Source organism: Alosa alosa, chromosome 9 (assembly GCF_017589495.1).
Source record: "Alosa alosa isolate M-15738 ecotype Scorff River chromosome 9, AALO_Geno_1.1, whole genome shotgun sequence".
Lineage (NCBI taxonomy): Eukaryota > Metazoa > Chordata > Actinopteri > Clupeiformes > Clupeidae > Alosa > Alosa alosa.
In genome coordinates, this window is record NC_063197.1 from 10,720,456 (window position 1) to 10,743,594 (window position 23,139).

The 23,139-nt window shown below is 41.7% G+C and overlaps 1 protein-coding gene across 2 annotated transcripts in view; it reads left to right on the forward strand.

Annotated features, from left to right (window-relative positions):
* The window catches only part of LOC125301129 (myosin light chain kinase 3-like), a 44,893-nt gene extending 22,137 nt beyond the window's left edge, over positions 1 to 22,756 (forward strand). For both annotated transcript variants that reach the window (XM_048253436.1, XM_048253437.1), the window contains 11 exons: positions 168 to 418; positions 940 to 1,045; positions 1,348 to 1,441; positions 1,696 to 1,805; positions 2,091 to 2,232; positions 5,512 to 5,582; positions 14,244 to 14,372; positions 17,010 to 17,162; positions 17,761 to 17,839; positions 17,943 to 18,003; positions 21,221 to 22,756. In XM_048253436.1, coding sequence (XP_048109393.1) covers positions 168 to 418; positions 940 to 1,045; positions 1,348 to 1,441; positions 1,696 to 1,805; positions 2,091 to 2,232; positions 5,512 to 5,582; positions 14,244 to 14,372; positions 17,010 to 17,162; positions 17,761 to 17,839; positions 17,943 to 17,999 — 1,192 coding nt within the window. In that variant the 3' untranslated portion in view covers positions 18,000 to 18,003; positions 21,221 to 22,756. The remainder of the gene's footprint in view (positions 1 to 167; positions 419 to 939; positions 1,046 to 1,347; positions 1,442 to 1,695; positions 1,806 to 2,090; positions 2,233 to 5,511; positions 5,583 to 14,243; positions 14,373 to 17,009; positions 17,163 to 17,760; positions 17,840 to 17,942; positions 18,004 to 21,220) is intronic.
* The last annotated feature ends 383 nt before the right edge of the window (positions 22,757 to 23,139 follow it).

The window sequence follows — 23,139 nt, forward strand, 5'->3', positions numbered from 1 at the left end:
TATGTACATTCCATGTTTTACTGAAATAGACACCAGAATGTGACATTTGCCCCCTGATAATTGAGTATGAGTGTGGGACTAGTGAGTGTGACTAGGACTGACTCCATAGGTAATGTGAGAGACTTACTGTACCTTGCGTCTGTGTTTTCCGTGTGTGCTTTGTGAAGCTCTGAGGCGATGCTGAGCTCTAAGCGTCACCTGTCCCAAGAATACCTGCAAAGAGAAGAACAGAAAAAGAGCCGGAAGGAGGAGAAAGAGGAGGAGGAGGAGGGGAAAGAGAAGAAAGAGGAAGAACAACAGGCAGCGGAGGTGAGGAATGAGGCGAAGACTGAAGAGGGGAAGAGCACTGCGGCGTCAGCGGGACCTCCGCATGTGGATGTGCAGGACGGGGAGGCGTCCACAGGGGAGTACATTATTGGTAAGCCCTGGCTCACACACACACACACACACACACACACACACACACACACACACACACACACACACACACAGCCACACACACACACACACACACACACACACACACACACACACACACACAGCCACACACATACACACAGTTGAACTTAAGTGATCCTGAAGAGTAGAATAAAAACTGTAAACCTGCAACAAAAGACAAAACAGGAGAACAATAATGAGCAAGATAAGAGATGAAGATGGAGGATCTGGATGATGATCATGCTCTCTTTTTTTTCTCCCTCTCTCTACCTCTCCCTCCATGTCCACCTCTCTCTCTACATCTTCCTTTCTCTACACCCCACTCTCTCTCTACCTCTCCTTTTCTATACCTCTCCCTCCATCTCCACCTCTCTCTCTACATCCCACTCTCTCTCTCCCTCTCCTCTCTATATCCCCTTCTCTACCTCTCCTTCTCTCTATCTCTCCTTCTCTTTACATCCCCCTCCTTCTCTACCTCTCCCCCCATCTCTTTACTTCAAGATTCCTCCCCGCCTCCTCCTGCCCCGTTTGAGCATCGGATTGTAACGACCAAAACACAGCAAATCAACGCTTTCTATACCATCAATTTGGATGAGATTCTTGGAGGGTACAACACATACAAACACACACACACACACACACACACACACACACACACACACACACACACACACACACATACACACATGCAAACACACACACACACACACACACACACACACACACACGTACAGTATCACTGTTAAATCTGCTTGCTTATTTTTAAATACATTTATTTTTCATATACTATATATCACAGACTCTACAGAGTTATATGAGTTATATATATATATATATATATAATATATATATGAGTATATGAGCTGATGGAACCACTGTGGCGCCTGTGAAATGATTCTGTTACATCAGGGGGCGTTTTGGCCAAGTTCACAAGTGTGTAGAGAAAGCCTCTGGTATGACGCTAGCTGCTAAGATCATCAAAGCAAGGAGTCAGAAAGAGAAGGTAAGTGTTTGTGTGTGTGTGTGTTTGTGTGTGTGTGTGTGTGTGTGTGTGTGTGTGTGTGTGTGTGTGTGTGTGTGTGTGTGTATGTGTGTGTGTGTCATGTTCTTGCATCACTTGTAAGAAAATCTATACTATTTTAAGTGCAGAGAATTGTAAATTTTATATGGTGAAATGTTTATCACTTTTCTGTGTGTGTGTGCGCGCACATGTGTGCCTGTGTGTGTGTGTGTGTGTGTGGGCACGTACATGTGCAGGACGATGTAAAGAATGAAATTCAGGTGATGAATCAGCTGGACCATGCTAATCTTATCCAACTCTACGCTGCCTTTGAGTCCCGTTATGGCATCACTCTTGTACTTGAATAGTGAGTACCTCACACACACACACACACACACACACACACACACACACACACACACACACACACACACACACACACACACACACACACACCCACACACACACACACACACAAATATACAGGCACGCATGTGAGGGGCCACAGCTTGCATATACACATGTAAAACCTCAGTCCTTCCACAGACTGTTCTGAAAGCCTAACTCCAGTAATAAAGACAATTGGTTTTAAACTTTCAACGTACTATTATGGTGTGTGTGTGTGTGTGTGTGTGTGTGTGTGTGTGTGCAGTGTGGAAGGAGGGGAGCTCTTTGACAGGATCATTGATGACAGCTGTAATGTGACAGAGCTGGACACAGTGCTCTTCATCAGGCAGATCAGTGAAGGACTACAGTACATGCATAGAATGTACATCCTGCATCTAGACCTGAAGGTACATCTCTCCCTGCACACGCCCACACACACACACACACCACACACACACACACACACACACACACACACACACACACACACACACACAAACATACATACACACACATGCACACACATACACACATGCACACACACACCACACACACGCACACATACACACACACATACCAAGAAGCTCTCTTCACATTCACATACTCAGTGTGCATGTAAAGATACACACACAAAGCAAAGCAAATGTCCTGCTTCTGTCTGGGTCAGAATAAAGTCACTGTGTGCAATCAAGACCTACTTGTGTCTATACTGTGTACATTGTATTTGCATTCCCTCTCAACATTTTGTACTCCCTTCCTTGTACTTCCTAATGCAAGTATTCGCCTTATTCATCCGGCGGCCAGAACGAGGCTACATGGTACACTTGCCATCACACTTCAGTCCAGCAAATGGTGGTAATGCACTCCGTTTGCAAACTACCAAAAGAAAAAAGCTCACAGAAAAAGAAGAAGGGTTCACTGGCCTGCCCGAGTCATAGACATTAGAGAGCTAGATACCGCACTAGGCTTGAGTTCTATTAGGTAGCATATGTAAACGTGGCTGCCATATTGCCGGGGGCAGCACGTTTACTGTCTATGGGCAACACTTTGCGAATTGCAAAGTAACACAAATATATTGTACAGGAAACCAAAATTATTTTGTATGCCCTCAGGACATATGTGAGTGACACTTTGTGAGGTTTTTAGAAACACGGCCAAAAAAAAATGCTCAATGGTCTCTTGAAAATAACAATAGGCCATCATAAGGATTACATAATCCACTGCTATCAATTTCATTTCTGATGCCAGGGTGTCCGCAGGGTTGTAAAAGGTATTAAAAGGTAGTAAATGAAATTAGGCAAATTTAAGGCCATTTAAAAGTATTAAAAAGTAATAAACGTCATCTGATGAGGTATTAAATTTTCGAACCACTAACTATGAGGTTTTCCATTTGTGTTAAAGGGACACCAGGCAAGCCTGATGCTTTTTCTCTACGAAACTCCCCCTCGCTCGGTCTGAAGCTCTTTTCTTTTCTTAGCATCTTCCGTCAAGGGTTTTCGCTGCTTCTTCGCCGGCTCTGCCATTATACACACGTTTGCAACAATCTCTAGCGTTTCGTTAGCCTGCCTCTGTGCTGTAAACTGATCCTGCTTCGGTCGGCGGGTAGGATACACCGAACTTGCAATTGGGATATTCTTCCTACAGGCAGTAGGGGCGGGCGAGAGAGCCTTCATTCGCCCCGTAATGAGTCATTTAACCATATACCGACTTACAAAGATGATTAATTAACACGAAAACGTTGCCTGGTGTCCCTTTAAGTGCAGGCCCAGGCCCCTATCTCCTAAAATTCGCATTTATATCATATTAATTATATGTGCGAGTAGGACCTGAGCGATATGTCAGTGTGCGTTCGCGCCGCGCCCCCTCAAACTGGATATACGGCTGGCTTGCTGCCAAACTTGTAGACGAAGTCATGGGAAAATGTAGTTTTTCAGAAATTTGGTTAGAGGACTCGAGATTCAAAGACTGGCTTAGGCTAGTTGGCAACAGCCAAGAGGCTTACGGCCACGTCTGTAAAAAAAAAAGACCATAAATGTCACCTGGATGGGAGTGAATGCCGTTAGGTCACATAGTCTACTAGCCAGCAAACAAGAATGTGCGGACGTAGTCAGAGGTGGAAGAGTCGACTGCCTGGCTCAGTGGCTCATCGGCCACGTAGGGTTACTGTCTCTCCACATAAATATGCGTCATTGAGGCTTAATCAAAGCTATCAGTATGTCTACGCTACCAGTTGTCATTGTCATCCAAAAAAGTAATCATTTGCGCCATCGCGTTTTCAATGACACAGGCTGTAAGAGCAGCAGACATAGCCTAAACTAGGCCTAGATACAGTATCACAATAACCCCTTTTCAAATTAAAAGTCCCCATGAAGGCAGAAGGCCTTTTCATTCAAACAAATATATAATTAAATGAAAGGGGAAAAAGCAAGAATATAACATGTAAACAGATGTACATGTTTTAAGGGGTTATTTGCAATGAGCTACCCCTGCCTTGACTACAGAATAGAGGTAAAACATAGGCCTGACAGTGTTGCTTTGTTTAGGCTATAAGATAAGGTTTAGCCTATAAGATTTAGCATTTTCTACCCTCAGTAAATGTCATGTTAAGGTTAGTTTAACAGGTGTGAACTTTACATTATTCAAAGTCTGCTCAGGACCTATAGGCTTACTCCCTTTATGTAGTATGTGATGAGATCAAAGTCCCAATAGACTTGCTAAAAATGTGTTGAATATAACAACCTGTGTAGGTTTTTATAGGCTGTATTGTAATATGCTATCAATATATTATAATATAATATATTTTAAGTCAATGTATCAATTAGTTTCCACAAAAGTCCCCAGAAGTCATCATTTAAGGGGTTATTTTTAAAAATGTTCGTCACGGGGAGCATGCAGGCCCAAAAGTATTTTATCACATAGGCCCACATTCTCCAGCAGCACCCAATCAATAATTAGTATTTTTGTAAAATGTGACCAACTATTTTTGAATGTGATACCTTGACTGGCAAAGTATACGAGACAGCAAGGGTGTGTGTGTGTGTGTGTGTGTGTGTGTGTGTGTGTGTGTACTGCGTATGGTCGTGGGCCTATTTAGAATAAAAGTCCAGTAAATCTTTTCTGATTTTCATTTGTCATTTTGTCTTGATTGAGATAGAGTTTAGTGCTGGAGAAGTGGTGTGTGCTCTTCCTACACAATGAAATAACTTTTTATCTTGGGTTAGGATTAAATAACAAACAATTGCGTATAGGCCAGTGTTTTTATTGAAGCAAAAAGGAACAAAGTATCCAGGAACTATAATAATAGATACTTGATTTTAATTGTAAGCATTGCTACACTTTCTTACTCAGAAAGTTAAGTAACAAAATGACAGTAATCCGTTACTTTATAATTAGTTACCCCTAACACTGAATTTCGAAAGGTTGCCGCTAGTTGCAAGTCATGTTGGTATTAAAAAATGTTGTGAAGGTATTAAAAAAGGTATTAAAAGGTATTAAATTCAACTTAAGAATTTCTGTATATACCCTGGATGCTGTTACCACACCAGAAGCACATTTTATCAAGGGTGGTCTCGTTTGACTTTTTGACTGTAGATGTGTATGGATCAACAACGCAGTCATACAAATGGTCAGACACAGCTTGTGCTGCTAATCTGTTGTCTAAAGATGGTGATATTTTTTCCTCTTAGCCAGAGAACATTCTGTGTGTGAGCAGGGAGACAAACAAGATCAAAATCATTGACTTCGGCCTTGCCAGGAGGTAAGACTGACGCTTACCACAAATTCACACTTCTTACTGTGTGTGTGTGTGTGTGTGTGTGTGTGTGAGTGAATGAGTGAGTGAGAGTGGTGTGTGTGTGTGTGTTTGTGTACACACAGTGGTAGAGCCTGGTCACTGCCAATGGGCCAGTCTTGTAATAAACAGCCCATATGAAATAAAACTGTATGATTCATAAACAGGTACCATATGTCTCCTTACTTAAATTGGGCAGAACTACACTCTCTGTTATAGATTAAAGACCAATGCATGTCATATATAACATCAGACTGTTTATGGCTACTTCCATATTAAAAGCAACACATACATCTTATAAGGGATTTTTTGGTGATATACTGTAAGTATATGAAGGTGAAGTATATGGGTGATATAATAATTGTATAGCTTCTGAGAAATTATGTAGAAACATTTAAAAAATGAACAAACACTCTACTTTCCATAAAGAAAGGACCAAAAATGTTGTTTATAATTTCCCTGTAGCATACTATTGTGCAGCCAAAAATCATCCCAGTTTTGTTTGTCCTATTTTAAACAAGGCTACATTGACTGCATTGGAGCGCCTTGTAAAATAACAAAACATTATCATGGCTATTCCATGATATGGATACAACCACGTTACTTATCGTTAAAACTAGCCATTTGTGGGTTGGTTCGGGTTCGGGTTGATGTTTAATGCATATTTTGTGGGGTCAGGTAGGGTGGATAGGATCTCCAAAATGGGTCGGGTGGGTGTGGGTCATAAAAAAAACGAATAACCTGTGCATCACTAGACTAACTCTTATCTCTGAACCAGGCAGGGCATCAATCGACAGCCAACACCCAAGAAATGTAGGATATGACTCAGGGCATTTCCTGGAATGTTCTGTTAGTATATGCAAAACACATGAAGTTTTAGTTGTATGTCAGGACATATATGACTGTTTGTACATGAATATGTATTACATGTGGTTACTAGTAGTGGGGGGCCTTAAGCACATTTTTGCGCAAATTCTTCTAAAAGCGCATAATTTGGCACAAATGTAGCTTAGGTCATACTGAAATGATTTAACTAGGGCGCCGGAGTCAATGACCCTTGGGGTCAAGATGGCGGCCAAATCCAATATGGCTGCTGCCCGAAAAGGCTATAACTTTTGAACCACATGAGTTACAAATGTAAACTTGATATCTTTTTCAGCTTAATTGATCATGGGAAACACATAGCAATGTTAATATTTATGACCCAGTACATCTGGACCCCTTATTCCTTTAATTCCAATATGGCCACTGTCCAAAAAAGCAGTAGTTGGGGGCCTTACACCCCATTGTTCGTGCAAATTCATCTACAAACACGAAATTGACACAGATGTAGCTGAGGGCATAATGAAATGATTTATCCAGGGCATCCAAGCGACCATTAGATTCAACATTAGATTTGGCCGCCGCCTGAAAGGGATTTAGCTATACATAGCTTTTGAGCCAGATGAGATACAAATACAAACTTGATGTCTATTTAAATTTTTTGACCATGGAAAACCCATAGGAATACTTACATTTATGATTGAGTATATCAGGACCCCCCAAATTCCTTAAATTCAATTCGGCCCCTGTCCAAAAAAGTGTTTTGGCTACAAATTTTGAACCAAATGCGCTACAAATGAGGATGTGGTGTCTATTCTATGTTTATTGACCACAAGAAGTCCATTGGCATATTTATATTTATGTTTGTCATATTTATATTTATGCTTAGGTCTGTAATCCGTATTCTTTTTAAGACTGTGGTTGAAAATATTTTTTTACCACAACTTTAAAGGTTTTTCTCAATGTTGATTCATTTCCTTATAAAAGTGAAATGCTTTCAGTGCACCACAGATGAATACATTTGTGTAATTATAAGTGTAATCACATAAGAAAGAATAAGACACAATTATTATTGCAAGGCAATATTTATATTATGGCAAATTGTTAAAAGAACAATATAGTCGATTTGTCCAAAACTCTGCTTCACAACTGCATAACAAAAAAAAGCAATAACATAAAAACAACAGTGAATTCTCATTATCACTCACGATCACCAGATCACTCATTGTCTCCACCATCATTGTTTGTACAAGCACCCTCACATGCATATAGAAGTGCAACGAACTCCAGCTTTACAGCACTTGCAGTGCTCTCTATTTTCAATTTCAATTCAATTGTGCTTATAGAGTGCCAAAACATTACACATGTATCATGGCGCTTTACAAAGTGTAGACAATCAGAGAAAGGAAAGAAAAGAAAAGAAAAGAAGGCCCATGGGTAACAGGGGGGAGGAAAAACTCCCTAGAATTGGAGATACATATAGGAAGCAACCTCGAGCAGATCCACGACTCAAGGGCCTGATCCATCTGCCTAGGGTCAAATACAGGACAGTAAGGTCTGTATACATGACAAATGCATATGATAGGCAGGTGTAGAGAATAGGACATGGTGTTTAAAGCCACCTGAGGTGAAAGTTACAAGAGTTGGGATGATTACATATCCGGTATGATAATGCATTAATCCTAATTTAATGTCAGAAAGTTCAAATAGTCCAGCGTTGGAATTGTCCAGGGGGAAAGGAGTTGTCAAGGCATGTGGTGGGTCGGCAGTATGGGCCAGGAATCTAGGCAGAGTTGTCATAGGCGGGTGATGGGTCGCTACATGTAGGCTGTACATGTAGGCTGTACAGAGCCTCTCTACATGCTATCTTGCAACCACAGTGGAGAATGGTGCAGGCTTTACTGGCATCTCCGAGATTAGTTCTGTAAGGTTCCCAAGTCTTGCTCATAGAGTCCCGATACCATCCCCATGCATTGGACTCTGGGATGTCTTGCGGGACAGTGGTTGCCTGATTCCAGTAAAAGCTCGCCTGCAGCAGTGCTCTTTTGATGTGCTGAATCAGTGCAGCTTGGGTGGGAGGCAGGTTCTCGAGAGACTTGGTACCATTCGAGAAAAGGTGATGTCTAGCTTCATCTAAGCCACTGGAACCACAGTTCTTGCTGTACATGATGACGACCATACGCTCCAGTTTTTGGACATGGACGTTATTGTTGATCTGTTCAGGGTCCCAGAAAAGGGTAACCAGGGATTCTGTGAGATCTGGTGTTGCCTCCCAAGCTGCCCAGGCACTCGTTTTCTCATGGCCCAGGAAGGCTGAGGTTGTGTCACAGCCTGTTAAAGCGTGGACGAGTGGTAAGGCCAGTGACTTCTGGGGACCTAGATCCTTGCTGATTTCGTGAGCAGGAATGTCCTTGGAGTTCTCCCATCTACTTTATTTCTTGATCCGGTTCCTCTGCGTTGGTGAGTTTGTGCTTTGAGGTTCTCCTCTGGATATGTATCAAACACAATATCCAGTCGCGTGACAGATTCATAGCTCATGTGTAGCTCACGAACTTGACACTCTGCTATCCTCCATCCCTGAGCATGACTGTCCGCTTCTTGTTCTCGGTGATATGAACATCCACTTAGATGCCCCAGGCTTAGCGGACTTTTTGGCCCTGGTCCACCTTTGACCTCAAACTGGTTCAAAGCCCCACCGACTCACAAAGCTGGCAAAGAGCTTGACTTGATCTTCACTGAACTGCAGCACAGACACCCTCATGGTGACGCCCTCCATCTTTCTGACCACTTCTTCATCCAGTTCAACGTCAGCCTGTCAGAACAGCCTCCGGCTCCTCAGCCGATGGTCACGCGTCCGCCGCCACATCCGGAACCTGTCTCCAACGCTTCTCCTCTGTGGTTGCCTCCGGTCTACCTCCACTCAACACCTTCTCCTCTCTGGAGGTTAATGAAGCCACTGACTCGCTCTGCTCCACACTGACCTCAGTCTGGACGAAGCTGTGCCCTCTTACCACAAGGCCAGCTCGATCCAAACATTCTCATCCATGGCTAAATGATACCCTCCGATCATGCGCAGCACCAAACTCAGAGCCGCTGGAGAGGAAATGGAATCAAATACAAAGTAGCTGGACGACCTCAAAACTACCAGACACTCCTGACCTCCTTCTCAGCCAGCATCACTGCTGCTAAGACTGCTTTCTACCATGACAAAATCAACAGCTACAGACACTTTCGAAAACTTTTCTCAACCTTCAAATCGCTACTCAACCCTCAGCTGCCTCCTCCTCCATCCAGCCTTACTGCAGATACCCTCGCCTCATTTTTTACAAACAAAGTGGCGGCAATCAGCAGTCAATTCTCTACATGCCCACTCAACGATCTGACTCAGATACCGCCTCCTACAACCTCTAGGGACTGCTGGAACATCTTTTTCAGCATTCACGCCTCTCTCCGAGTGAAGTGTCCAGACTCCTGACATGCAGCCGTCCTACCACATGCTCGCTGGACCCTATACCTACGAGCCTACTTCAGTCCATCAGCCCGACCATCGCTCCAGCTATCACACATGTGATCAATGCCTCGCTAACCTCCGGCACATTTCCAACAGTGTTCAAAATGGCCCGGTAACACCGTTACTTTAAGAAAGCTTCTCTCAACCCTGCTCAAGTTGAGAACTACCGCCCTGTCTCACTACTGCCTTTCCTATCCAAAGGCATTGAACGAAGCAGTCTCCAAACAGGTCTCTGACTTCCTTTCACAGAACAACCTTCTGGATCCAAATCAGTCTGGGTTCAAAAGCGGCCACTCTACCGAAACGGCTCTGCTGTCTGTAACAGAAGCCTTAAAGAAGCCAGGGCGACCGCTTCGGTCATCAGTACTCATTCTGCTTGACTTATCGGGTTGCCTTTGACACGTTAATCACCGTATCCTTCTCTCTATACTCGCTGACATGGGAATCTCCGGTTCTGCTCTCTCCTGGTTTGAATCCTACCTCACAGGGCGCTTCGTTTAACGTATCATGGCTTGGTCAGCTATCCGCACCTCACCATCTCACCACAGGGGTCCCCCAGGGCTCAGTGCTGGGCCCCCTCCTCTTTGCTATCTACACCACCTCCTTGGGACAGATTATCCGTTCGCACGGCTTCTCATACCACTGCTATGCAGGCGACACACAGCTCTATCTGTCCTTTCCACCTGACGACCCCCTGGTTTCAACACGGATCTCGGATTGCCTTTCAGACATAGCTACATGGATGAAGGCACACCACCTCCAGCTGAACCTCTCAAAGACTGAACTGCTGGTCATCCCAGCTAAACCTACCATACACCACGACATCAACATCAAATTTGACTCCCTGTTTGTTTCACCGACCAGGACTGCAAGAAATCTAGGAGTTGTTCTTGACAACCAACTAAACTTCTCAGATCATGTTGCCTCAGTCAAGCCCGGTCATGCCGTTTCGCACTCTACAACATCACGGAAAATCAGGACTTACTTGACTCAAGATGCTACCCAACTTCTGGTTCAGGCAATAGTCATCTCACGACTCGACTACTGCAATGCCCTCCTGACAGGTCTCCCAGCCCTGCGCAGTGAAACCACTTCAGATGATCCAGAACGGCGGCGGCTGGTCTACAACCAACCCAAAAGGGCACATGTTACCCGCTGCTCATCCAGCTACACTGGCTACCTATGGCGGCCCGCATCAAATTCAAGTCTCTAACGCTTGCCTACAAAGTAGTCTCCGGTTCTGCTCCCACCTACTTGAATGCCCTCATACAGACTTACACTACCTCCAGACCGCTCGCGCTCCTCTGACGAACGACGCCTAGCTCTACCACCCGCGCTCAAGCCAATCCAAACTTTTTCATCTGTTGTTCCTCGTTGGTGGAACACACTGCCAGTTCCTACAAGGGCAGGGACATCCTTTTCCACTTTCAAAAAACTCCTGAAGACCCAGCTCTTTAGAGAACATCTACTCTCATAGCAACACTTACAACAAATCTTACTGATCCTAGCACTCACCAGCCGTTTTAAACTGACAAGTAACTGTTAAAAACAGCACTCACCGACGCACTTATTCTTACTGTACTCTAATGTTTTTTTAAACTGTCCTAAAATTGTGAGAATTGTTCTAAAACTTACTGTTTGCCATGTTAGTCGCTTTGGTTAAAAAAGCGTCAGCCAAATGTAATGTAATGTAATGTAATGTGTGACCGCACAAACCCAGCAATACTACTAAACATGATGAATTATGCCATGTCTGCATCAGGCCTGGACTGAAGTGAAAGGAACAGTTGTGTGATGAGTGTCATGTTTTGCTTCTAAATACCATTAGTTGTTTTGTGCTTGGCTTTTGTGTCAGGTCAGTTGGCAAATGTCAGTATGTTTGCCCGAGGAATCATATCAGTATAAGTATAAGTATATACTCTTTTGAAATTTGGTCTCTGCATTTATCCCAATCCGTGAATTAGTGAAACACACTCAGCACACAGTGAACACACAGTGAGGTGAAGCACACACTAATCCCGGCGCAGTGAGCTGCCTGCAACAACAGCGGCGCTCGGGGAGCAGTGAGGGGTTAGGTGCCTTGCTCAAGGGCACTTCAGCGGTGCCTACTGGTCGGGGTTCGAACCGACAACCCTCCGGTTACAAGTCTGAAGCGCTAACCAGTAGGCCACGGCTGCCCTAAAACTCTGATACAGGCTTGGTGACCTTGTCAAGTCGCTGCTCTACATTGGCAGTAGGGCTACACCAACTTTGTGAGCAGTAGTGAGCAAATCAGCCACTTCTCTTTCCATAATATCTTGAGTGTCAAGTGCTATGAGGTCATGATTCGTTGATAAGAAGGGATTTCCAAGGGTTTCCATAACCGGTAAAATTTAACATCGTTCCTGAACATGCCTCTTCTTTATGATGATGATGATGATGAGCTGCTATCATACACAGCTTGAAACTCTTGTACTAATTCTGGCACAGTCAGGCCCTGCCAGCATGAGGGCTTCAGGGTTTTCATAAAGTTGCCCAAATCTACTGTATGCTGGAATTCTGACTCTCCCTCATATATGCCTTCCCTACATTCTCAATTTTAAAATTGGTGAGAATATTTGGAAAGTAGAAATTATCAGGTAGTTGCTTTCTTGTAAATGCAAATGTAGGATCTAAACATAGGCAATCACAAACGTAAGCATTCCTGTGTGTTTGTCATGGTAAAAAAAAAATAAATAGACATTACGTTTTCATCTTTAACGCATTTGGTTCAAAGGTTGTAGTCAAAAACCCTTTTTTGGAAAGTAGCCATATTGGATATGGGGACTTTGAGGATCCATATATACACAATCATAAATATAAATATTTAGAGATTGGCATGGTGTGTGTTTTTTGTTAGCCTATTAGCTGGTTTGATTTGCATCAAACTCAATGAGCATCAAACCAGCTAATAGGCTAACTGAAAAACACACCATGCCAATCTCTAGGTATGGTGAAGGGTATGTGATGATGTGGGGATATTTTAATTCCAAAAGCCAAGGGAACTTTAGCAAGATGCACAGTATCCTGGATCCATGAAATAAGTGGCCTTTAAAAATAAAAAATCTGACTGCCTCTATGGGAATTTAACATAGGGGTCAAATACTTATTGCCCCTGTAATTTAAGGGAAAAAAAATATTTATTTACGATACATTTTTCATTCACTAAGAAAATTGGTGTCCTTAAAGGTTGGATTTTTACTTACTTTTTAATTAAGGCATTAAGATCAAACTTTAGCATGGGTTCAAATACTTATTCTCCCCACTGTATCAATTATACATTTGTATCTCATCTGGTTCAAAATATGCAGCTAAATCCCTTTTCAGGTGGCGGATTTGGCTGCCATCTTGGTCTCAGAGATCACTAACTCGGGCGCCCTGGCTAAATCATTTCAGTATGCCCTCAGCTGTATCCGTGCCAAATTTGGTGCTTGTAGATAAATTGGCGCAAACAATGGGGTGTAACTACAGTCAAAACTGCTTTTTTGGACAGCGGCCATATTGGAATTGGAGGATTAAGTGGTCCAGATATACTGGGTCATAAATATAAACATTCCTATGTGTTTCCCATGATCAATTAAGTTGAAAAAGACATCAAGTTTGTATTTGTAGCTCATGTGGTTCAAAAGTTATAGAAACCTTTTCAGGTAGCGGCCATATTGGATTTGGCCGCCATCTTGGCCCTGAGGGTCTCTGGCTCCGGTGCCCTAGCTAAATCATTTCAGTATAACTTGAGCTACATCTGTGCCAAATTTGGCGCTTTTAGAAGAATTTGCGCGAAATGACCAATTTATGTGCTTAAGGCCCCCCACTATAGAGCCATATATGTTCCTTGCATTGTTCTATTAGGACAGATAAGAATCATGTGTTTTTAACAGGACTTTGATATGGGAGTGACAAACAGGTGAACAGTCTTGAAATATATTCACACTCGCACATTCCTGCTGTACTTGCTGCTCATCTCAGACTCAAAAGGCTAAACAAAGAGCAAAAAACTAAGAGCAAAAACAAAGAGCACCTCATCAGAAAGGTTAAACAAAAAGTAAACAGAGAATTAGAACCCGGGGATCATCTCTGTGTGTGTCTATCCTTCTGGCACTACAGGTCTGTTCTGCCAGTCCTGTATGGTTGGTTGTTTCAGTACTTTTGTTCTTAATATTCAAGATTCCCCCCTCCCTCTATCTCTCTCTCTCTCTTACACACACACACACACACACACAAACACACACACACACACACACACACACATATTCTCGCATTCTTTATCTCTTTCTCAGGTATAAACCAAGAGAGAAGTTGAGAGTAAACTTTGGCACACCAGAGTTTTTGGCTCCGGAAGTTATTAATTACGATTTTGTCTCCTTCCCCACGGACATGTGGAGCCTTGGAGTGATTACATATATGCTGTAAGCGCACACACACACACACACACACACACACACACACAAACATATACAGGTATATACACTACTGTTTCTGTGTTGCTGTCCTCATACTTGATACTTGTTTTATCTTGTGGTGTGTTTTAAAACTAGCATATGACTGTACTGAAATAAAGATAACACTTGACTCTTGACATGACTCTTAAAGGTGCCATGTGTAAGAATTGAGGTAAAAATATCCAAAAAATGAGCTACACGCATCAAAAGAATGAGAAGAAATAAGGCTGATGTTGTCATTAAAAAAATGACAATGTATAGTGCTGAAGAGATATCAACCTGAATTAGCATGCTAAATCACTAGCCACAGCCCGACAAGTGTCATAATACCAGTTTCGACCATGGGAGGCAGTATGCGGGTAACATAAGCGCCAGCCAAACTGCAATACACGTGTCTCGGTTGTTACTCTAGGGTAGACCAACTCACTTTCTGGAGGTATACTGCCCCATCTTTTATGGAATGTGGAGTATGAATTGATTTTTTGGCAGACATTACACATGGCACCTTTAAAGTAGACACTGGATTAACAATCTAGAAGACATTTACTGATTTAAACACAAAATCTACATAAGCATGAGCTACACAATATCTGTAAAAGTGAATTGAATTAACTAATAGAAAATGAAGTGTCCTGGAGCCAAATGGGAAAAGGACAACAGTAGCACAGAGATATTCACCCCTTGCAGACACGTGACTTAAGTCACCTGACGGCTCCATGCTGGACGGCAAAAAGATGGGAGACGGACTACATTATGTCATAAAGATTATGATGAACTGAACACCATTACTATAACATCTTTGTAGTTCAATGTATTGCTGTTTGGGGTCTGATAGTCAAAGAAGATGCCAGTGGTGTTGTTAGATGAAATGGGTCATGATCGCAAATGTAAAGTTATTAAAACTGATGGTAACAGCAAGGGGAGATAACGTTACGTTAGGCTACTGTAATTAACATTATGGTAAATGAACACCCATAAGTATTTCTGGACTAAAATATTGCAAAGCGATTTGGTTACTTTATTTGTCTTGCTTTTATCAGTTGTAACATAGTCAAAACGTTAAGAATGTCATATCAGAACATGAAATAATAACTAGCTGCCACACTTAGAAGCTAGCTATTCTAGCTAACGTTTATCGTAGCTCATAGTGCTAGGGCTAATGTAACTTGTCAGTTTGTACGTTGCCCAGCGAATAAACTTACTTCTTACATGTCTTAAGTTAAAGAATTGAAAGAAATAGGAAATTTAAAAAAAACTTGAACTGTATTATCTGTTTACATTCAGATCTTGCCAAAGACTTTGCCTAAGTGCTATCTGCCGTCCTGTTCAGTCTATGGTTGCTATAGCAACCGCTGCTGTGCTTCATACACTGAGAAGATAAGCATGCAATTGTGGTTTAAATACTCCCGAAACACAAAGAAAACAAACCAAAATATATCTATGCAAAAACATGGGATGTTGTTGTATTCCAAACAATAAGCCAACAGTCGTGGAAGGGCATTACTACGGTTAAATCTGTAGAATTCTGGGGTATTCTTACTGTATTCTGATGTGTTCATATGTTACATCTGTGTGTAGTATACAACAGGGAGAGGTCCATATTATTGTACATAACTGTGCCTTAGGCCTGTGTACCAGCAGGAAGGTCATACAGGCCGATGTTTAGGAACATCCGAGGAACATCGGTGATAACATGGGCCGAGGGAGACAGCATGTCTGCCTATTCAGGCTAGTATCTCCATCTGGCCAGGGCCGGGTTTTGTACACTGGTTGGCACCTGCCACGTTGGCATGATTGACGTTTGTATGTTTTAGTATAACAGGCTTTGTCTTAGGTTTTGACACGGAGACGGATCGAGGAAGCAACCCAAGGAGCATGTTCTGTCGGAAGGCTCAGCAGCCGCTTCTAATAACCACAACTGTTAGACTCTGCACAGTTTTACTGTTTGAGACTTAGCCTGTGTTCTGTTATTCATTGTTGTACCATCTACAATAAATCATCATCTAATCGCCGATCCTGATCCCGCCGTCAAGCTTTATTGACCATCTTCAATACAGACATTAGAACTAAAACACAACGCAACAACCAGAGAATCCAACAAATCTCACTATAATCTCCTAGCTGTGCGTTATGTCCCATTACAACCCATTGATTTGATTCGTGTTCTTGCCGTCCACTAGGCTATTTTGCTGTGGCGCGAACAAAACGTGACGTCACTTGCAAGGGGTGAATATGATATTCAAGGCTGAAGTCTGGCAGGGACCGCTTAAGACCTGACCAAGGCCTCTTAATGGCTAGACACAGCAAAGCCTTAGGTCAGTACTACCCAGGAGACAAAAGACAAAATATGTTAGAGTTCTCTCATACACATTGTGGAAAACACATGCATGATGGATCATAGTGACAATTCTAATAGAGAGGAAGCGTACATAGTTAAAGCAATTGTGTTTAACACTTACTGTAGCCTACTTAAACTTTTTAAATTACATGTGAATATTTACCTAATATCATACAGTATGCACACATACCCACTGCAAAAATCAGTTCACTCGTATATGTGTATTTCTTTGTATGTGTGTGTGTGTGTGTGTCACCATTGCCCAGGCTGAGTGGTCTGTCTCCATTCCTGGGGGACGATGACCATGAGACTCTGAACAACATCCTGGCCTGTCAGTGGAGCTTTGAGGTGGCTGAATTTGCACAGACCTCAGACGAGGCAAAAGACTTCATCACTCGACTGCTGGTCAAGAGCAAGTGGTGAGTGTGTGTGTGTGTGTGTGTGTGTGTGTGTGTGTGTGTGTGTGTGTGTATGTGTGTGTGTGTGTGTACAGGTGCTGGTCATATAATTAGAATATCATCAAAAAGTTGATTTATGTTAGTAATTTCATTCAAAAAGTGAAACTTGTATATTACATTCATTCATTACACACAGATATGTTTCAAATATTTATTTATTTTAATTTGGGGCCTGAGAGACAATTTAAAGGCCTTTGCAGGTGTTTTGAGTTAATTAGCTGATTAGAGTGTGGCACCAGGTGTGTTCAATATTGAACCTTTTCACATTATTCAAATTTTCTGAGATACTGAATTTGGGGTTTTCATTAGTTGTCAGTTATAATCATCAAAATTAAAAGAAATAAACACTTGAAATCTATCAGTCTGTGTGGAATAAATGTATACATTATACAATCCATTTTTTGATGATATTCTAATTATATGACCAGCACCTGTATATATGTATGTGTATGTGTATGGATGTGTGTTTGTATGTTTGTGTGTGTGTGTGTGTGTGTGTGTGTGTGTGTGTGTGTGTGTGTGTAGATGTGTTTCACACACAAAGATTTGTGTTTTGTAGCTGGAGGATGAGTGCGTCTCAGTCTCTTAAGCACCCCTGGCTCTCAGACCGTGGACTTCATTACCGTCTGTATGAGAGGGTGAGACACACTGCAACAGGGTTACCCATTCTACTCACACAACAGGTTTTAGACATGTCCCTGCCCCCAGAAACTCACCTGATTCACCTGGTTTCTCTTTCAGCAAAAGCAACTGGATTTGTCCAAAGACACACCTCCACCACCAGCCCCTGAAAGCTAAGCAGGTGAAACACAACACACACACACACACACACACACACACACACACGGTTTCCGTTATCCGGTAATTGCCGGACATTGGCCGAAAAAAAAAATGAAATGTCCGACAAAATTAAATCTCTCCGGTCAAATTGTTTGATTGAAATTGGCTAATAATCCTATCCTGGAAATCCAGAGTTCTCGCAAGAGAACTCTGGCGATGAACAATGATGCACGTTACTTTTACCCCTTGCATTCCGTGGAACCAATCAAATCGTATCTGATATAGGCGGGCCAGAGTCGAGCTAAACTGATGACGACAGCGCTGCAACGTTGGAAACATTAATCGTAATGTTATCCATTGCGTCGAAGTCTGGAATCATTCAGAGTAAACATTGGTCTAGTGTTCCAATTGTGTGCAGTGAGATTTTCAAATGCATGCTTGTTGCCGCCCCTCGAGTCGGGCCATTACATTGTCTGTGGCCAGACCCTTAATCTTTCAGGGTCTGGACTTTCCAGGCTATAATAATCCCGTCCCCCTAAGACAATCTGAATTTGAGAATAAGCCTAAAATGTAGGCCTATAGGCTACTAAAGCAAGAATACATCCTTTGGCTATGTTTTAGAGCAGTGGTCCCCAAACTTTTTCTTCCGAGGGCCAGCTCACTATGCCTGGCTCTAAGAGAGGGCCAGAGACTCAGAGTATATCAGTAACCATAAATAGCTTAGTGCTGTGAACAACAGCAGTCTACCTTAGTTGAATATTCCATTACATTTAATCTAGGCTATTGCAATTTAATACCATTGTTAGCTGTGTTTATATTTCCATCATGCCATATCAGTGTAAAATGTAGCTCAAATGAAATAATACTAATAAAAAGACTTTAGCATTCCCAAAAGTATTAACAGGGAGTCCCAAAAGTATATTTTGAACTCTAAAATCTGTGTCTTTGCATACACAGCTCAAGTTGTGAACAAGCAATATCCTACAAATAAAAGTTCTCAAACTATGAGAGTTTTATGAAGTGGTGGCAGAAACATCTGAAATGACCACCATTCTAACTTTCACTCACCTGATAACTTTGTGAACTCTGTGAACATTTAAATGAGTAAATAAAAAATATAAATAATTATACCAGAAAGTTCCAGAAATATGACTTGAATAGAAGTTAGTTAGTTATTAACAATTAATTGATAAACTTTTAGAATACTTTGAGCACTGATGCAGTCAGCATAGGCTTTTTACATTGTTTGCAGGTAGACCTACATTTCATTCCGTTTTCAATGGCAAACGCGAAACAGCGCCAAAACAACCACCAGTGGACAAAAAGAGTATTGCATGTGTACTGTTAAGACTTAATGAATGGGGGACATTACGGAGGTTATAGTTTGACGATGTTGTACTCCCGTGCGGGCCGGATGCTAAATACCACGGACATGTTTTGGAGGGCCACCCAAAATGAGGTGGTGGGCCGTAGTTTGGGGACCACTGTTTTAAAGGAACAGGCTCTACCATTATTAGTTATTAAACATAAAAAGTTATTAAACAACACACATATGCTGAATTTACAAAAATAAGTGCCTTCGGGATGAAAAAAGACCTTTTTCGCCCTGTCAGGACTTATTTTCAGATAAGGACCGGCGTTCTATACATTATCCCTTACATAGCATTAGGGGGTGGTGGTGTGAGCGCTCATTCAATGTGTGTGCGCATCTGCGCAAGTGAAACTGTTTAACCACTGGAGATAACGTGGGTAGCAGCAACAAACAACGTAGCCTATTTAAAACAACGAACAAAGCAGATTCTTACTGTCCATGAAAACAACATAGAGACTGGTTAGATCTTTAAATTGACACAAGTAGGGATGCACGATGATATCGGCCGACATTGGTATCTGCAGATAAAAGCTTCATAACTTAATTATCGGCATCAGCCAATATGGACATTTCTGCCGATGTGCCTGGCCGATAAGGTGACCTGTTAATTATGCGCACGCGAAGCAAATGTTTATGTTACTATGAGCGCCAACAACATAGGCCTACTTCAACATGTTGGCTGTGTGGCAGTATTTCCAATTTCCAGAAACTGATAACAAAATTGCTATTTGCAGTGCTTGTAAAGTACCAGTGATGCGAGGAGGGGTAAAACGATACTCTTTTAACCTAACCAATTTAATTACACATCTTAAGAGCCATCATCCTGAACTCTACAAAGCACAAGCCTAAGCCAGAAAAAATGGCACCAGCTAAAACCGTGACGACGCATTGCTAAGCTTTTGTGTACAATGGCAATCAGTTTCTAAAGTGTGTAATGTTAGCTAACATTAGAAAACTTGCGTGAGTTTCATGAAGTTTCATTTTAAGTTTACAGGGTTACAGCTTCTGTTCATTTGAGAACAATATGTCATATTCTTGGGAACTGTCTTGTAGGCTACTGTTCAAGTATAACATTTACATGTGAAAATATTAGGCTACTTAATAAATGTGCCATATTTGAAATAATTTAATTATTTTTCATGAGTGAATGTCTATTTCTAAAATGATACAGGGTTGAATCAAAGAAAAATGTTTAATGTTCCGTATAATGTTTTATGAGTCCGTGCTCTCAATTTCATTTCACGTATTTGAACAATGATATAACGAAACACCCCGAAAATGGGTTTTCCCATTGTTGAATATGAATCGTGAACATGAATTATACTTCGGTCACTGACCCGTATCGACAGCAAGTAGCCTACACTATCATAATAACAGGTTAATTGTAGTAGCCTAGGCTACAGGAGAGACTTTTCAATTAATCAAAATTAGATATGTATAATCGGCATCGGCCATCGGCCAAAATGAGCTTGTCAATATTGGCATATCGGATATCAGCTAAAATACAATATTGTGCATCCCTAGACACTACTTAAGCATGTTTAAGTTAGGCCAATGAACATGTTCCATTCTATATGGCCTGATTATCATTCTTTAAGCTGCATAGCCTGTCTCAACTTAACTAATTAAGAAGCGATAATAGGATATTTGACTGGCATATCATCAAAATGTCCGGAAAACGAAACCTCTGCCTCTGACACACACACACACACACACACACACACACACACACACAAATCACCCAGCTTGAAGACTTTTTGGTTGATTGTTATGTTAGGGTTGGGTAGTTGTTGGTTGACAAGAAAATATATTTCTCTGCACTCTAACTGTGTGTGTGCGTGTGTGTGTGTGTGCTCTTCTCTTGCAGAATGAAACACTGACCTCTTAAGGTCATGGCACAAACCAGGACCAATCACTATGATGCCTGCTGTCACATACACAGAATGTATTCATTGCACACACGTACCCACACGCTCACTCTCTCACATGGTCATACTCTCACACATACACATACCCACTGCCACACCTCCATGCTTGCACACACACACTCACTAACTCACTCACTCACTCACTCTCTCTCACACACACACACACACACACACACACACACACTTGTTTGAGTTCCCTTAGAGAAGACCTTCAGTCTTACACTTCCCACTTTTTGGTTTTCCTCTTTATTTACAGATTTACAAACTGACCCAGCCCTCACTGGATATTTTGTGAAGAGCATGCAAAATGGGTATTCAAAGCGCAGATATTTAGCCACTACATGCATCTGTTAGAATTTTCAAGAAGAGAATATCTTTTATCTTCTCATAATGCTCCAATTCTTTTGATCAAACTTGGTGTGTTGCAAGAAAATAGTGTTGTGATATTCACTTATTCAGATCTGCACTTTTAAAAGAAAATAGCTGCACTTGCAAAATCTAGCTAGTTTATATCTATTAGAAATCTGCTATAATATAATACCAATTACTGTATCCTTGAAAAAAACTTGAAATGCATAGATGATAATTTATCTACTATAATTAACACTGACAGTATTGAGTACTAATTCTGGTACACTTAATACCAAATCATGCACAGTAGGCCTATGAGTTCAGACAGAATGGAAAGTCACAGACATACACGCACACACACACACACACACACACACACACACACACACACATATATGCTAATGTTTACTGTGTTATCAGACAATTATAATGCAATCTCACCTTCTGTGAAGGCCAAATAATCAACAGTCCACTACCTATGATTCACTTATAATTTATTGTGTGGTTTTTCGTGTGTATTGTTTTAAAGTAGAGTAAAATCACTTCCTATCCTACTCTTGACAAATCCCTGACCTAGGCTACAACCCCTGTCCGCTGTCTCTCACTGTGCTCTTGTACAACACACACAATCCTGCTTCTAGTTTCTAGTAGTTTTTACATTAATGTTTACATTTAGTAATTTAGCTGAAGCTTTTATCCAAACGACCTTTTCTAGTCTAGGCTACTCTCCAACAGTAGCCCAAGTTCAAAACCATGAAGTTGCACCTAATGTCTAATTTATGCAGTTCCATCTGCTTGTGAAAAGGAGAGTAGGCTACTCCATCCCTACCCCTCCAGCCCTTGTCCTACATCCCATATCCATTAGCCTATTCCTCCTGACGCCCTTCTAGGCTACATCTAAACGGCTCTCACACTCTGCCTCAAAACTGAACACTGTCCGAGTGGTGATTGTGTCTCCTGGTGTCTTAGATAGATTTAGTTTGTTTCTTTTTTTCTTTCTTTTGAGCTTCATTTAATGGCTCTGTTTCAATTGAGATGTAGGCCTATTGATCAAGCTGTGGTTTTTCATTTGAGGGTTTTTATCTAAGCTTGTGATGTGACTGAATAAACTGAATAAACATGAACTCATCGGTTTCCTCTGTGTTTTATGCGTGTGTAGCGTAGGCTAGGCTTATGAAGATTCTCAGCCTCAGCAGTATTTGTGTAGGAGGTGGGTGAGGTTTGAATAAGGAGGGTATGAAAATTATAGACTAACCTTGCCCACTGCGAATGAATAAAATGTTCCTACATGTAAGGTGTGCGTGGGTGGCTGTCTTGTCTGTTTTTACAAAATAGCACCTTATTTTCTTTAAAAGAAAATAAAACAAGATTGTGCGTTATTTACTTTAGTTGTTCACGTGAATGTTTGAGTGCGTCGCACATTAAAAGTAGTAGTAGTAGGCTAGTTCAGTGAAGTCGGTCAGAAAGAAAAGTAAGCGTGTCGTAATGCGTCAGAGTTGTACTACCT